At 40.6% G+C, this 17071-nt stretch overlaps 2 protein-coding genes across 4 annotated transcripts in view; both read right to left on the bottom strand.

Annotated features, from left to right (window-relative positions):
• dtx1 (deltex 1, E3 ubiquitin ligase) overlaps positions 1-12235 on the bottom strand; it is a 49675-nt gene extending 37440 nt beyond the window's left edge. The window contains exons 1-2 of one of the 2 annotated variants that reach the window (XM_032516617.1): positions 11746-12235; positions 10655-11284 (exon numbers count right to left, since the gene is read on the bottom strand). In XM_032516617.1, the coding sequence (XP_032372508.1) occupies positions 10655-10913 (259 nt within the window). In that variant the 5' untranslated portion in view covers positions 10914-11284; positions 11746-12235. The remainder of the gene's footprint in view (positions 1-10654; positions 11285-11745) is intronic. The other variant, XM_032516616.1, reaches the window with a different exon arrangement.
• A 4547-nt stretch (positions 12236-16782) lies between these two features.
• Positions 16783-17071, bottom strand: part of LOC116689941 (tubulin alpha-1C chain) — a 19280-nt gene continuing 18991 nt past the window's right edge. For both annotated transcript variants that reach the window (XM_032516661.1, XM_032516662.1), the window contains exon 5: positions 16783-17071. This exon is cut by the window's right edge and continues 717 nt beyond it. In XM_032516661.1, the coding sequence (XP_032372552.1) occupies positions 16799-17071 (273 nt within the window). In that variant the 3' untranslated portion in view covers positions 16783-16798.

Genomic DNA, 17071 nt, shown 5'->3' with positions numbered 1-17071 from the left:
TGAAGAGCCTGTGTGCTATAAAGCTATTTATTTTTTAACACAAGGTATGGGTCAACATTCACTTTTTTTTCTCCCCCCAGTAAATCCCATTAGAGAAGAGAGTGAGACTATTTGAGAATTTTGATTCAACATCCTTGAAAGTAAGACATATTTCACAAAGAGATGCGTCAATGCATGCAACCAGGAGATGGAGGATGGTTTATCCAGTTGAGAGATGATGCCTCATTCCTATTCTAGCAGCAGCAGGCTGATGAGCCGAGGCAGACGACAGCCTACAATCTGACTGACCTCCCAGACTGGCCTGATAAGCAAGCGGCACAGAGAGCAGCTTTAAAGCAACTTCTCTGATGAAAGAGTATGATATCCACTTACAAGTTAAAAGTGGTGACACGCTGGATCAGAAGTTAAAAGGAGATGTGGAGAGACGCTTCTGCTACCAATGCTGGAGGCTGCCAGAAGCTGCACAGCCCGCTCATCACTGTAACGCAATAAGGATGTTGACAGAGCAGACCAAAGCACTACAACCCTGGGAAGAAAGATTGCTCTGAAGAGGGAATAGCAGCCTGAATAATGCTTTACAAGGATGGAACAAAGTATAGAACTGAAATAATTATTCGATTAGTCAATTGACAGAATATCCATTTCCAAAGCTGTTGATTTACTTAGTAAGAAAGCCAAACATTTTCTCTAACCGGCTTCTAAAATGTGAGGATTATCTCCTTTTATCAATTTGGGTTTTGGACTGGGCTTGATTTTAGTTTGAGGCTTTGGACAATTGAGAGGGCATTTTCCACGATTTTCTCACAGACTTAATGTTGAAATTCTGAAAAATAATTGACATGTTGAACAATAATGACAATAACTTTTAGTTGCAGCCCTAAATAAGTAACTGTATACTTTTATAAAGATGTTATTTTTCTGTCAAAATAACAGGGTGTCAGGGCAGACCCTGTAAGATAATTTGGACACTTGTAGCTTGTGACAGGCATCTGGCTGTGTTCTTTATATTCCATAAACAAAAAATATGTAGTCAGATAATTGACCATAATACAGCCAGATTAATTAAAATAAGCTCACTTTGAGGCCCTGTATGGGAGACTTCACAGCAACGTGACAAAAGCTGTATGTGTGTGAGAGTGAAAGAGCAGGGAAATGTGCTCAACTGAGGGTCTTTTCAGTGTTATTATCCCTCCCTCCACCCTGACTGTCACTTTCCATCAGGAAAACGTTCCACCTTTCCCTCTGTTCCCCAATCTCTCCTCACCTCTATCAGCCTCCCTCTCCACAGCGCCGCGCCATTCCCTTTCCTGCCGTCATCCAAGTGGAGTTCAGCCAGCGGCTCGGGGCCATAATGGACCCCTGTGTACAGTGACACCTTCGCACTGCCTTGACTAAGCACCTTTTTTTAATCTGCTAACGACCTTCACTGACTAACTACGCTAATTACAAAAAGCTCTAAGAGAAATAGACATGGTTATTATATGTCATGCCTGTTCATCCACGTGACTGTGGTCGGGAGGTGACTTGCAGGGTGGCAGGGGTGGAATTTAACTTAGTACATTTAGTCAAGTGCTGTACTTAAATACAAATGTGAGGTACTTGTACTTAGCATAGCTGATTAAACACTTAGGCAGTTGATTGACAGAACTGTTTTGATTGTTCGCAGTTTCCATAAAGTGAGGATTTTTCTGTATTGAGTACTTTTACTTTTAAAACTTTAAGTACATTTCCTGATGGTACTTTTACTCAAAGTGCTCATTTTATGCTTTTTGGCTTTTTCCCTTTCCTGTATTGTGTTATGTATCTTTTTGTGCATGTTATAGGTTTAAAAAAGGGAAAAAGCCCAAAGTCCAGCCCAAAGGAACTTACCATCTCCAACAGAAAACACTGTTTAGGCAAACCGCTCCAAACAACTCTATTGTAGTCCAGCCTTTACTTCTGTGACGAATGAGCGTCACTTTGTAACAAACGTTATTAAGCTAGCCTAGCTGCTAGTGTGGCACGCCCTCATACTCTGCGTGATCGGGACATGCCAGGAGTATTTTTGTGGGCTCAGGATGGGATGGGAGCGACAGTTGATTCCCATGTCACCCTCTACTGCGCATGTGCGACTCCCAACAAAGATGGAACAGAAGTGAGTCACTCTGTAGCTAAAACAGAGAGCTCAACACACAGAGTGAAAAGAGGAGCTGCAGCAATGCGCACTATGACAAAAAGATGGATTTTCTTTGAAAATTAAACCATTTAAACCTATTCTGATATAACCTCTAAATTCAATTATGAACCTGAAAATGAGCATAATAGGATCACTTTAAGTAACATTTTTAATGCAGGACTTTTACTTGTAACAGAGTATTTTTATAGTGTGGTATTAGTTTCTAATGTCACAAAATATTGTTTTTCTAAATGTCCACTTTAGAGCCTTCTGGCTCCAGTCTATGCTCATTCTGCTTTCTTCTGACTCAGTGGGATTTCACAGTCAGAGCTGATGTACACAGCACCTGACCTTTAGCACGTACGTACATAGCGGGAATCCTTTTTACAGCTTCCTCCCACAGACCACCAAAACAGTTCCCACACACAGTTACTACATACTAAACTACAATAAAAAGAGACAGCCTAAAGCACCACCCTCTTGCTCTGCAAGTTTCCAGGCAGTATCCAAACCACAACCCCAGCTACTGTTGTTTGTCAGCTTAACACAAAACAGACATGAGAACATGACGATCTCTTCTTTGTTTTCTGGTGTTTTTCAATGTAATTAGTCAGGGAGGGCTGTTAGTTGAGAGGAAATGGGCCAGAGGAGAGGAGGTTCTCACGCCTGTAGAACCAAAACAAACAAAGCCTTGCTCCAGCAACACAGCAACCAACAGCCGCTGATAGGGGTTATCTCTGCAGTCACACATGGGCCATCTCACAACATTGAGCATCGCACAACTGTAATGGCCCTTGTAACCCTAGGAAAATAGACAGAAGAGACTTGGACATAAATTGAACACAACATGCTGTCTCTTTGATTTTAATTTGAAGGAAATGTAAACTTTAATGACACATTAATGATTTAATGAGCTGCTATTTGTTTTTCCATTTGTAAAATGAGGATGTTTTTGATATTTGTGTAAAAATTTATCAAGCCTGGGCGTCCAGATAGCTCAGTTGGTAGAGCGGGCAACCATATACAGTGGGGAGAACAAGTATTTGATACACTGACGATTTTGGAAGGACATCAGGGATAAAATTGTAGACCTTCACAAGGCTGGGATAGGCTACAGGACAATAGGGATTCTTCCAACTTCTAATAATTGCGCCAGTTGTTGCCTTCTCACCAAGCTGCTTGCCTATTGTCCTGTAGCCCATCCTGGCCTTGTGCAGGTCTACAATTTTATCCCTGATGTCCTTACGCAGCTCTCTGGTCTTGGCCATCGTGGAGAGGTTGGAGTCTATTTGATTGAGTGTGTGGACAGTTGTCTTTTTTACAGGTAACAACGCCAACCCACAGATGTCAGTCAAACAGGTGCAGTTAATACAGGTAATGAGTGGAGAACAGGAGTTCTTCTTAGAGACTAACTAACAAGTCTGTGAGAGCCAGAATTCTTACTGGTTGGTAGGTGATCAAATATTTGTGTCATGCTATAAAATGCAAATTAATTTATTTAAAAATCATACAATGTGATTTTCTGGATTTTTGTTTTAGATTCCGTCTCTCAAAGTTGAAGTGTACCTAAAATATGTTCTCCCCACTGTATAGAGATCTACTCCTCAATTGGGCCCGGGTTCGACTGTGACCTGCAGCCCTTTTCCTGCATGTCATTCCCTCTCTTTCTCCCCTTTCATGTCTTCATCTGTCCTGTCAAAACTAAAGGCCCCAAAATGCCTAACAAATAATTAGAAAATAATTGCATCAAGCCTCTGGCTGATGGTTTCTTTTGGCAGCGGTTGACTGACATCTGTGGGTTGGCGTTGCTAAGAGACACATCTTCAACTCAACTTCTGTGGTGCGCTACATGTCATTGCTACATTTGTATAGCCTAGGAAAAGCAAACAAAGACTTGTTTCCCCTTTTTAAACAAGCCCACATAGAGCTGACTATCAACCATAAACAAATTAAACCTGCAATTTGGGAATTTTGTTATTTAAAAATATCATTGTGCACATATACCCGTGTATAAGTAAGGCCGTCAATGCCGTCAAGAGCATGCCAAACCATACATTATCCAATCAGAATCCTGAAAAGAGCACCAATGGAAACAAATTACTTCCTCTGTCTTCTCTTCCTCCGACTTCCTCGACTGCCTAAACCTCGGTTTGTCTCAGTTCACGTGGAAAGGTGCAAACAAAGATTTCAAAAATCTCTGGCTGGAGATTTTAGAAAGACTCGTGTTCAGAGTCGAATTCTCCACTTTGCGTGTAAACCGAGGGTACAAACAAAGGGAAATGGATCCGTTTGTCAAAATAACCATGTACGTGTAAACAGGGCTTCAGTCTCCACAGTGTGGGGACACGCCTCCTCTTGCTGCTCTCTTCCCACACCTGGCACCAATCCCTAATCAGCACACCGTCAACTCACCTGCTCATCATCCGCCTTTAAAGACCAGCCTGACTTTCATCTCCCTTCCGGATTGTTGCTTACCACCAGTATGCAATTTCACCAGCCTATGTTAGTTATTTCCAGTCTAGTTTCTTGTTGTTTTTTCAAATCTGTCTGTTCCGTGTCCTAGAAAAACTCCCCTTCAGGATCTTCTGCCAGCTCAGCCTTCCCTCAGACCCAGCACCTTCTCCGCCTGCTCAATCTCGTCTAATAAACAGATTATTTTGCACCAACTTCAGTCTGCGCCTGAGTTCTGTCCCCAAGCCGAACAATAATGTCAATGTAAGACACATTTCCCAAAGTTGAAAATGCTATTGAGAAATTGATTAGTTTTCTTGCACCTGTCAATCAATTAAGTAATATACATTTATGTAAACTGCCTTGTAAGTCAGTAATTTTTTTTTTCTGATGTGCATGTATTTTGACCTTTTATACTGTGCTTTTATAGCAACTAACAAAAGTAAATTTCTATAACTGTAATGACTATAGCACCAATAACCAACAGAATATCTTTTGAATGGTGCGGATGTTACATTACTAATTTAGCTATTTTTCATGAATATGCAGTTGCTAGTCCCTCTGTGCAACCTCGCCATCATCTATCTATAAAGTGTGTGTGTGTGTGTGTGTGTGTGTGTGTGTGTGTGTGTGTGTGTGTGTGTGTGTGTGTGTGTGTGTGTGTGTGTTTTATGCGCATATCTCTCGAGCCGGATTGCAAACTTTACAGGTGTCTTGCTACGGGCACGAGTAAGTTCGGTGCCAGGTTGGACGTTGGTTGGTTTAGAAATGCAAAATATATAGTAGGTAAAAGAAGCATACATTGGCTTTTGCCACTCTTGCCGCTGGCCACTCCCCGTGGACCAGAAACTAAAATGTGAAATACTATACACCTTCGACCCACAAAAATGTTCAAAGTAGCACTACTTTAGACTGTCTTTGACTTTGAATAAACAAACAATTCCCAAATTTCAGGACGTTTCAGAATCTCACGCATGCAAAGCACAACCAGACAACAAGTGCCGACAGAGTGTAACGCTACTTATAGGCAGGCTATTTATCTTATAAAACGATACGTATCTGTGTGTATATATACACTACCGGTCAAAAGTTTGGGGTCACTTAGAAATTTCCATTGCACTCCATTATAGACAGAATACCAGCTGAGGTCAGTTGCATTGTTTTTTTTAACCCGGGCAGCAGTTTTCAAATTACATTATGTGCTTACATAATTGCAAAAGGATTCTCCAGTGTTTTCTCAGTTAGTTTTTTAAAATATCATCAGATTAGTGAACAGAATGTGCCTTTGAAACACTGGATGAATGGTTGCTGATAATGGGCAATGTAGATATTGCATTAAAGATCAGCCACCCACTCAGATCAGCTGGTATTATGTCTATAATGGAGTGGCATGGAAATTTGTAAGTGACCCCAAACTTTTGACCGGTAGTGTATATATATGTATATATGTCACTGTGTTTGGGAAGAAGGTAACTTGCACATCAGCAGACACCACATGCAGAATGCTTTAGAACAACGGGGGGAATCTTTAAATTTCTGTGAGCTGGCAATACATAACGTGGTCTAATCTCGGCAATTATTCCTTCAGTGCGCTGTGCAATGCGAGAAAATGTCAGAGTTGAAACCTCTGATGTTGACATACGTCAGTAGTGGAGTTGCATATTGTGGCATAAGTGGTTTGGGGTCCTTCTGTAAGTCATTTTGGGGTACAATATGTTTTTCATGAATTCTACAGGCGCCCATTCCAAACAGGCACATTTTCAATGGGCACTGCACTAGTAAGAGAAAATACAGAAGAGGTAAATGCTTAAAAGCAGCAGGAGCAATAGCTGCAGTGTCAAATCCATCAGCCAGGCCACAAGTGTTGGTATATGATGGAGATGGCAGATAAGCCCATGTGTTTTGCTATGGGAGTGGGTGTAGTGAAAGGGGATCAGTCCACAGCAGTGTTTAGAGGTTCAAATGCCCCTCTGGGGAGGAGAACGGATCAATCCTCCTTGGCTGGGAGCCAATCCTCTCCCTGCCTTCAGCCAGATATTCAGCCACACTATATATAAGCCTTGAAGCCTTCAGTCATATTGTATAAAGCACTGGGGTTCAGGATTTCGCCACAGAAGATGTATTATGAACTCCATACCCTGTGTTTTGTGTTCAGGGCCCTGCCGCATCGCCTGTGGTGTGTGCGTTGCCTTCACGATGCTCTGATTAGAGGGAGCCATGGAGATAAACTAAAGCTGCTGTCTCATTAGTCAGAGAAACTCTGCCTGGTTCCCACCCAAAGGAACTCCTCCCAAACCCACAGAAGGAGCAGCCTGCAGGGACAGGACACAGCCACCACAGCTGGCAGAGCGCGCCATTATCAGCTAACTCCCAGATGTACAGAAACAAGGATGGGTGGATACACACACAGGGGACACCGAGCACACTTGACTCTCTTCCCAGCACTTGCCAAAAACCAGCCTCAGAGGACGATAGCATTGGCTCCGCTACAAAATGGGGTTTCCCTACAGGGACACTCCATAAGCCTGCAACAGAGCAAAGTGACTGTGGGTGACCTGCTGAGCTACAAATACAGCAAACCCCCGATGTGAAACAGATGCATCACAATCCACGTTAAAACAAACTCTCTGAGGCCCGTTTGTGTAAGCAGTGGAACAACAACAACATCACCACAGCCTGGGAGCTAGGCCCCATGGCAGCTGGGATCGATGGCTGTGGCCTGGCAGAGGTTTACCCATGTTTGGGGACAGGAACTGAGTGTGCAGAGGAGGAGGAAAGAGGAGGGAGAGGAGGCAGCGGGTGTCCGGGCTGCTGTTCGTCAGCCAATGCTGCGACAGGTTTATCCTGGCCGAGTGGGAAGGTAACACACCAATGAGGAGCGATAAACTTCAGGCCTAGCCCGAGCGCCGTGCTAATGGCTGACAAACGCCTCAGTGGCTCATCTCACAGCCAGACAACCCCAGACACATGCTGGACTGTGTTATATTTTATCAGAAGGGAAAGACACCAACACGAGCAGTAGAAATCCAGCTGGGCAGCCCCTTACAACCCTCTCCTGACAGTCATGCAGAGCACTGCCCCTCTCATATTCAGCAATTCACACATTAAGGAACCTTTTTTTCCATCATAAAGAACAGAAAAACACTAATATACTGTACGTAAGTGCTATATGCAATTTATTCTGTAATTAAGTGCTCAATCCATTTACTTTTCATATAAGGTTCCAGGCCTTCTCAATTCCTTCAAACCTGGTTGATAACTTTGTATTAATATCGCAGTGATCACAAAATACATAATACTTGTCTGGTGCCTTCATGTTGGGATTTTTCTCAGGATGTAATAATGAAATGTCCCTCTAAATGCATCAACACAGCGTAATAAAGCCGGCTTCCTGTTTGTACAGCATCAATAAAAGAAAACTAGAAACTGTCCCTCCATTAGTGATTTAAAAAAAAAAAATCATTATATTCTTATTTACTTTTAAAAAAGGGGCAATGACACAGCTTTGCCCAATGCCACATACCACAAAATGTATAGCCTAGGCTAGTTTGCAACACCCATCTGAAGTTGGGTTTTTGTAAAAAATAAATAAAAAACACATGCAGTGTGACAAGAAAGCACATACACGACTACAGCCTTTTACAGCTGTGGGTATTTTTACAGTTTGGATCCATTTAAAGAAACATTTAATTAGATTTTGACATGTCTTTCACCATAATCAGTCAGTTATTATACTAACAGTTACTCCAAGAAACTTTACAAAATTGAGCTGAATTCATTATTATTCGGATAATAAAGTACCAAAAAAATCAACAATGATGTATTAAAATTGTCAATGTAGCACTGCAAATTAATGAAAGGTGACATAATGCAGGTTTATACACAGTGAGGTCAACCTTCTGTAAATCCCATGTTAATCCCCCTGGGCCTCTTCCCTGATGTTATATAACACCTTCAAATAAGAGACTTGTCTCAGACATAAAGCAAGAGTTTTACTCTCATGCATTGTTTTTTTTAATTGTAGAAACGACCTGTCTCTAGAGCATCAAACACAGTCCCAATGACTGGCTTCGATTTATAACTGACTCTAACACAGTGACGTGTAGCTGAATCACACGGAAAGAATAATTCAGGCAGCTGAGATTTGTCGAAGGCTGCTTCCAACAGATGTCTTAAACCTCCCCCATATCATCGCTTCAAACAATGGGACAGCACAAAGGTGAACTCACGCGCGCGCACACACACACACACACACACACACACACACACACACACACACACACACACACACACACACTGTTGAGCCTTGGTGGAACACAGAACAAAAACATCTGGTCTTATTTAAAAAGGGAGCAGTCATCAGAGAGGATTACAGTCAACCCAACAATGGCTGTGCTGGGTGGGTTTTACATTAAAGTGACATGTTATATAACTAATAATCAATGCTACTATTATACTATACTGCTGTAAGCATGTTATGGTCAGATTTAATTCATCCCCTCACGCTATATAATGTTGGTCCCATGCCCTCCTACAGAACCCACATTTTACATTAAACACTTGTAGGTTAGCCACTCATTATGAAGGCATAGTGTAATATTGCATCAATATCTAATATATAACCATATACTGTATATTGTTTTCATCATGTAGGGGTGAAGTAAATTGAGGTGAATTGATGGTTACAGAGTAGGACTGTGCTATTAATGGAATTTTGATTGCAATTTCGGTTCCTAACCAACACAAAAACAATCGAGTAAACCAACTATTTTGCAAATTAAGTTTTGCTCTTATTTTGTCTTGTGTCATCCTGATGAGAAAAAAAGGTCAAACAGGAAAAGTATGAAGGGAAATTTCACAGTTGAAAGTGTTTTCACTGTTAATTTGTTTAACTGTTTTTAAGTTAAAAAAAAGCAATTTCTTTCCAAAACCCAATGAGTCATTGTGTTAAAGACATGTGATTTTAATTTTGACCAAAATCATTGTGATTAGGATTTTTCCATAATGGAGCAGCCCTATTACAGAGCACAGCCTTTTAAACAGTACAGTTTATTACCAACCACTATTGCGATTGCCATTCTTACATCTGAGTGACAACACATTTGATGAATGCAACCAGCTGAGCAGAGTGAGGAGCATACAGCACTCATTCGCCTGATAACTACACAGCCCCTCCAACATGGTGAGCTTTGGGAAGGTCACGGCATTCCAGCTGCCGAATAAAAACACTCCTGAATTAATAAATAATTGCAACACTTCACACATCATCTTTAAGTCCAGTTTGTTACAACACCGCAAAGCTCAACCTGTGGTCCATCTCCATGAGTCCCAAAGCAGATTCAGGACTAATTTATTCCTTCGAAAGTTACATAAGATTAGTGTAACAACCAATCAAAGTAGGCTGGCTCTGTTTTAGCCAGTACCAATGTAACAATATGACATGTGGTGATGACAGCCGAGCATAAGTCATTTATTTACCTATTTTAGACGTTTGAACTACTGGGTAAACATCCCCATAATGTATCTACATCATCTGTGGGGGATCTGTGTGCAAAGTAGGGGTGAGAAAAATCCAATTCACCTATGTACAGTATTGTGATTTCTGGGACGGTTTTCATAATGGATACTTTTACCCAGAAATAATTTATTTTTTTAACCAAGGATTCAAATTATATTCTGATACAGTACTACATCATATCTTTTTCCAGCAAAACAAAGCATTAAAAGCCGAAAATCTATGTCATGTACTTCTTTACAAATTAAATAAAATGTCAGACTGACATGTGATGGGCATTCTTTTTTAGAAAAGAATTAGTTTTTTATAAATGTTTCATGATATATCGTCTCTAGAAGTGTACTATTCAACTTTTGTTTTTGTTAAAGAAGGAAAAGAAAATCGCAAAACTCAATACTATCGAAGTGCAATAAATGAAATTGGCAATACAAATCGAATCGTCACCCATGTATTGGGAAAGAATCGAACCGGGACAAAAGCATATGGTCCCAGCCGTAGCGCATAGACAGGAAACAACTGCCACGTCTTCTTACCTGTGTCCTGTCGGAACTGGTGCATGGACTGCAGGTCGATGATGTAAGGAGAGAGCTGGCCGTCCACCTGGCCCAGAACTACAGTTCCCCGGGCATCCCCCTTCAGTACATTCTCAATGTGGTGGCACACCGCTGCAGTGTAGGGCCTCCAGCGCCCATGTTCATTCAGCCACTCCCAGACCACCACCCTGGCCAGGTTCTGAGGTGGGTACCCCAGCCCGTTGATGGGCACCAGCAACCCTGATCCTGGACGGGCCATCTCCTTTGTGTTGTCTGCGCTTCAGCTGCTGGCTTTGTCCCGGGGCTAGAACAGCACTGCAACCCTTGTCAGTCAGCTGACACACTGGAACAGTTTCATCATCGCCAAAACAGAAAAATGCTTGAATCAACAATTAGTATGGGAGGCTTCTCCTTGATTATCTCATGCTGCTTTTTTTCACACCAGCAGCTCTGCTGGAGTCATGGTCTACAGGTGCTTTGTGTCTGCTGGCTCTTTGATCAGCCAGAAGCAGCCTCTGTCCTCCTGTGTCTTGTTGTGTTTGAAGTGGCAGACGTCAATGGAGATTTGCAGCTGTCTCAGTCCTCCACAGCCAACCACAGCAGATCAGCAGCAGGTAGACAGGAGATGCTCTGTAAAAAAGACCAGAAACAGAAACATTCTAATAAACAAATGATGTAATGTATCCCGTGAGTTATTTATTAGCAGTTAGGCACTGTTTTGGAAAACCATATCAGTTCTATGCTATATAGTCCCATTAGTGGCCTGTACTATCCCTCTTGGCAATTCTGTTCACTAAAAGTGCAATGAAAAAAGCTGCATATGCTGTTTTGGCAGCAAAATAATTGTGATTGTCATCAGATTGTGTCGAGGGGACAGAGCAGTGTGAGCCAGATGCTATCATTATCCTAGCAGACAGAATAGCACTCAGATTTTTTCCACACAGAAAGCTGTTCAGGTGTAGTGAATGCAAAGCAAAGGACACATTGCCTTTCTTGCCTGTAGGATTTATCACTATTCAATTTAAAGGTTCATAACTGAATGTTTTCCCAGGTATGCACAACACACACGCATCGATTCTGGCGGTACAGACCTGTAGGCTGCAGTTGTGGTGCCACACATCTGTCAGGTAGAGGCTGCATTTCCCAGGATCGCGGCTGAAAATCCGATTGCAAAAGAAAAAAAAAAACGAGGTGCAAATCTCGAAACGCACTTGCCTTTTCACATTTGTGTTTTGTACGTTTTTCCTTATCCTTAAAACTGAAATATTCCTTCAAACCGACCTCCTGCAGCTCCAGTGATCCAGTGTTATCGCAAAAAAACATCAACCGAGACGTCGTTTTGTTTTTTATCCCCGTGGATCTGCTAACAGACTACACCAGCTTGTTGGTCCTCTGTTAAAGTGAATGCATGCCCCAGTTGCACGGTTTTCAGTGTGAGCCGCAGAGCCGCAGACGCGCATTTCTGCCTGTTACGCCAAACAACATGCATTCACATAGTAAACACGCATCTCATGCCGTCCGCAAATTACGCAAAAATATCCAGGCGCACCTGTGTTAATAGCCGCCGAACATCAGCCTAAAAGTGTAATTTTCATCAAAACTAAAGTACATAACTTCCGGTTATTCTGGTTTCAAAATAAAGCCCCTGTTGACATATTTTCACTTAGAAAACCATGCCGTGTATTGTGATTGTTACTGTTTGCGTTTACTACACAAAGCGGAGAAAAACCCACTTTTCCTATAAAATGTATTCAGATATTTTGACCATCATTGGAGGGAAGTAATAGTTTATTTTCACATTAGCATCTTACACAAACATTCAGTGAGACATATGACTCACTCTAAACAGACCTATTTCTATATAATAATTATATAGTATCATATGCTTTTGGTGCTGATATGTCTTCCAAGAGGTAAAAAGTGTGAAAACCCAAAGCAGTTATTGGTAATATTAATAATATGTGTACAAATATATAGTTGAGGACTTGTTTGACTCTACTTCATTGAAAAGAGAGTGCTGATTTAGAGAGTGTTGCAAAATAACATTTGCAATTGTTTATAGAACTGTGAATAACACCAAACCCTACAAGGTTCAAGCAAAGGTTTATTTATTGCCATTGTACAACACAGGGTTGCACAAAAACTGCATTTAGAGTCCCTTACTGGTAGTAACAGTCCCCTAACGGTAGAAGTAGAATCATAAGCAGAAAAGGATTTATTGCCAAATAAGTAACACATTCATTGTTGTGGTTGGAGCATACATAAACAGACAAATAAACACATGAGATACACAATAAATACAAAATAGCTGCTTAACATAAGAAAAAAGAGGCTAAACGGTTTAGTGTAGAGTGTGCAAACATTTTGATGGGTGTGAAAAACGTTTGGGATATATAGTATGTGCAATGGGCAGGTGTACGTTCCAGGATGTAGATTAATGAAAAGTGTAGTGTCTAGGGGTTAGGGGGGGTCAAAAGCTAATGTTAGTGGGGGTCCGGGGCCTTGTTAATAAGACTGACCGCAGAGGGGAAGAAACTGTTTTTGTGGAGTGAGGTTTTTAAACACTTTGTGTCCTGTAGTGCATTTTTCTTTTTTCTTTTTTAAATTTGCATCAGGAGGATTGTCAACTGCAGCAACAAACACACGGGTTGCTTTTCTGGGCAGATTATATGGCCGCCATCTTCATGTTAAAAGTCCAACATCACGGAACTATTTCCCATTAACTTTGATTAATGGATGATGGAGATAGCATAGTTGAAGTTGTTCATTTTGACAGAAGCATTACTAACATACAATGTGAATTCACTAAGGACATTGTTTGTGTCTGAAGCTATAAGAAAACTATATATGACAAAATTAATTGATCGCATCACTGCAGAACATCTAAAACACTCTTTCTCTATCTTAGCCTTTTAGTGGTATTGTGGTTCTTCGGCTGCTGAGTTCAGTGCTGTTACTTCCTGTCAGAAAAGATAAAACATGTCAAATTAATAGTGTTGGCTATAGATTGTAACCTAATAGCCTTTCTGGTGTGTGTTCCAAAGTGAGTGTGATAAATATGAGGTTAGAATTGCCACACATAATTTTAACAAGACAGCTGTTATTGTCAACATCCTGTTCATATGCCTCTAAATGAAGAATGCTCCAAATATTTAGATAAAATCTATGAAATAGTTGTTAGAGGAGATTCTAATATCAACTTAACACTCATGGCTGTATTGGAATCAGATGATGCAGTTTAGATGGAGCAGTGATGTATCACTTATGCAAAACTGATCATTGATCCCATCATCAATGACCAGCAGATGCTTTTAAAGTGAAAAAAGAGTAAGTAAATGCTGTTAACTAATACTTTTAAAATAAGTAGAGTAGGTCAAATGTCTGAATCCAAAAGTTATAGATGATTTATCAGAGGATTTGTATTGATACTGTTGCTTGTGATACATTTTGCAGTAATTTCATATGCATTTCATGGTCTGCCTGTTCAAGGCTTACAGTAATAGGTTAGAAATAGGTTAATGTTTAAAACCTATTAAATGGTACAACAGTCCCATCTCCTGCCCACATAGTATACCTGCAATAGGTCAGGAAAACAAGGAATTCTTTGGCTGTCCTTAACAGACAGAAGGAACCTCTGGGATAATAGCTCTGCCTTCCTATACAGAGTGTTTTACATAAAGGGTGTTTCCCCACTGGTTACTTCCTCACAAAAACATCAAGTTCCTGGACTTGCTGTATACAAGAAACTGGCACAGAGGTTGTTTTCATGTCAGCTGTATCTGTTGACACCACCTGGGATTGAGTGGCTTCTCTCCAAACTCAGATGGGTCTTTAATTACACAAACAAGGTAAAATGGGATAGTCATTTATTTTAATGTCAAATCAGCAATAACAACCTATTTTGTTGTCAAATCTGGATGCGTTCATCATCCTTTTCCTTATGTCAAAAAAACAGTTTATTCTGTGTTTATGTGCATCAACCATACTTCTGTCTAAAGCTCATATTTCAAAATTGCAGGAGATACATGCTTAATGCATAAATTGCCATTGTCGTCTATTTTTAGTCAAAGAAATCCTTTCCGAACACAGTGTCACCCAGTCCACAACATTTTTCTGTCCTGTCTATTTGTAAGGAAATTAAACTTTGTGCCCCGTTTTGTTGATCATTACAGCTCTGAAACAGCTTATAGAAAAAAAGATTATTCTTACATGAATATATATAGACTTAATAACAGTATGTTTTAGTTAGGTTAGGTAAAGGTAAACCTGTGTAAATTTGACTAGAGGGTTTTCAGGGACAGGTCAAGCGTTAATGTTGATCTCAGCGCAGTCTGAGTCTCAGACTAAGATAAAGCGACCAAACTGTAGAGAATAATGGTCTTTTTTATTCTCTTTTGTTTCAATCTGACTGAATCACACAGGCTCACATGCCAGCTTTCTCTAGCTGAATCTCATTTCTCCATCTTACCCCTACCCCTTCCCCCTTCCCCTAGGTTTTGCACGTTCACGCAAGACCTAGTGTTGTCCCAATACACTCTTTGAACGAGCGGTAAGGGGTGTATGTACATATGTACATCTCATGCCACTCTGCACATGACAGATGCAAAATCAAAGGAACCCCCCCCCCCCTTAGTGTATGTTTTTTACCTTTGGACAAAAAGGAACAATTTTTATAAAATGGTGAATCTGGAAAACCTCACTATGGGGAAGGCTCATTCCCTTTACACCACACAAGTGGCATCAATTATCTGGATAAGAGCCCCATCATGTGGCCTTTTGGTGCTAGGAGAACTTCTACAGGAAACTTATCTCTCAGTAAACACAAGCTGGTGAAGAGATCCGGGATTTCAGCTGCCACACGCTCCATTGCTGGCCCTACCTGATGCTGCTGAAAGGGAGTATGGGATTTTGTTTTATTTAACATGAAAACTGTAAATTGACTTTCTTGAACTTTGTTTTTGTAAGATATTGTTGATTTTTTCTTTTAATTTTCCTTTGCCATTTCTATATGACATATCGTTGTAATTGTTCTTTTTCTAATGATGAAAACAGTAAATTGGCTTTCTTGAACTTTTTATTTTTATCCATCTTATTTTTTTTAAACGTTTCTGTCGTTTATTTAATTGCATTTTATGTCACCTTTTAATATATTTTTATTGGATTAATTTCATTGTACTGTCTTCAATTTTGGGGGAATAACAGATGCCTTGTACTTATAATATCTGTTGTCTGCTGTACAACTTTCTTATTGGCTCTGTTAGCCCTCATACACAACTTGAACTATGGTCTCAACATCCACATCTTACATGTCATAACTTAGTCCCTGTTACATAATGTTCTTATTCTTATTCAGTCAGTCAGTTTATAGGTTATTATGTTTATATGTTATAGTCATAGTCAATATTTTATCATGATCTACTGCACTATTCAATCCCTGCACTGTTCACTTTTGCACTATCATCTTTACACACAGTCTAAAATAGTAATTTATGTTTTGTTTTTGTAAAATCTTGGACTGACATATCTTTTAACTGGAAGAGGAACACATTGCTTTATGATAGCATTTTTCTAAGTGACAACCAACAAATATACAACCTATCTTAGGCAGATCAGTTTAACGTTAAATATTCAACAGTAGCTTAGAGTATGGTGTGAGTGCCTCCTGTGGAAGGAATGTATTACAGAGAGCAAACACTGGTGCAGTCAATGAAAAAAATATTTGATAGATGATAGATCAGAGGTCACTGGACCCAATCACAATGTTTATTCGTTTGTCTGTACATACAATTTAAATGTCGCTGGGCAAACAGGGACAAGTAACAACTGGAGATGCTCTCATTCTTCTAATTTACTAGTTGGGTCCAAGACTAAAGAACGTGACACCAACCTAACCAGTAGTTGGTCTGACTGGTGGTGAGGTGTTGCGGTTTCTGACACTAGATTTGGTTGATCAAAGATGCTAGCAGAACAACGCAGTAGATACAAAAAACAGAAACAATTTTTAACCATTTATATCTTTAAAAGTGTACAGTTACTGCTGACTGCTCACTGCATTTCAAATCCACTGTCATTTGTCTATGACATTTGTCTGTGGTTTTTGTGTTAGTGCGATGTTTGGTCCTTAAAAGGGGAATGCAAGCCTGTTTAATACTCCTTTCCTTCGTCATCATCATCATCATCCTCCCCTCCTGCACTATCAGCTCCAACCTCCTCATAATCCTTCTCCAGAGCTGCCATGTCCTCTCTGGCCTCAGAGAACTCTCCCTCCTCCATACCCTCACCCACATACCAGTGAACAAAGGCACGCTTTGCATACATCAGATCAAACTTGTGGTCAAGGCGAGCCCAGGCCTCTGCAATAGCAGTGGTGTTGCTCAGCATGCACACCGCCCTCTGGACCTTGGCCAGGTCTCCACC

The sequence above is a fragment of the Etheostoma spectabile genome, chromosome 5, assembly GCF_008692095.1.
Source record: "Etheostoma spectabile isolate EspeVRDwgs_2016 chromosome 5, UIUC_Espe_1.0, whole genome shotgun sequence".
NCBI classification, from domain to species: domain Eukaryota; kingdom Metazoa; phylum Chordata; class Actinopteri; order Perciformes; family Percidae; genus Etheostoma; species Etheostoma spectabile.
The sequence above is the reverse complement of the archived record's forward strand: the minus strand, read 5'-3'. Positions and strand labels throughout refer to the sequence as shown.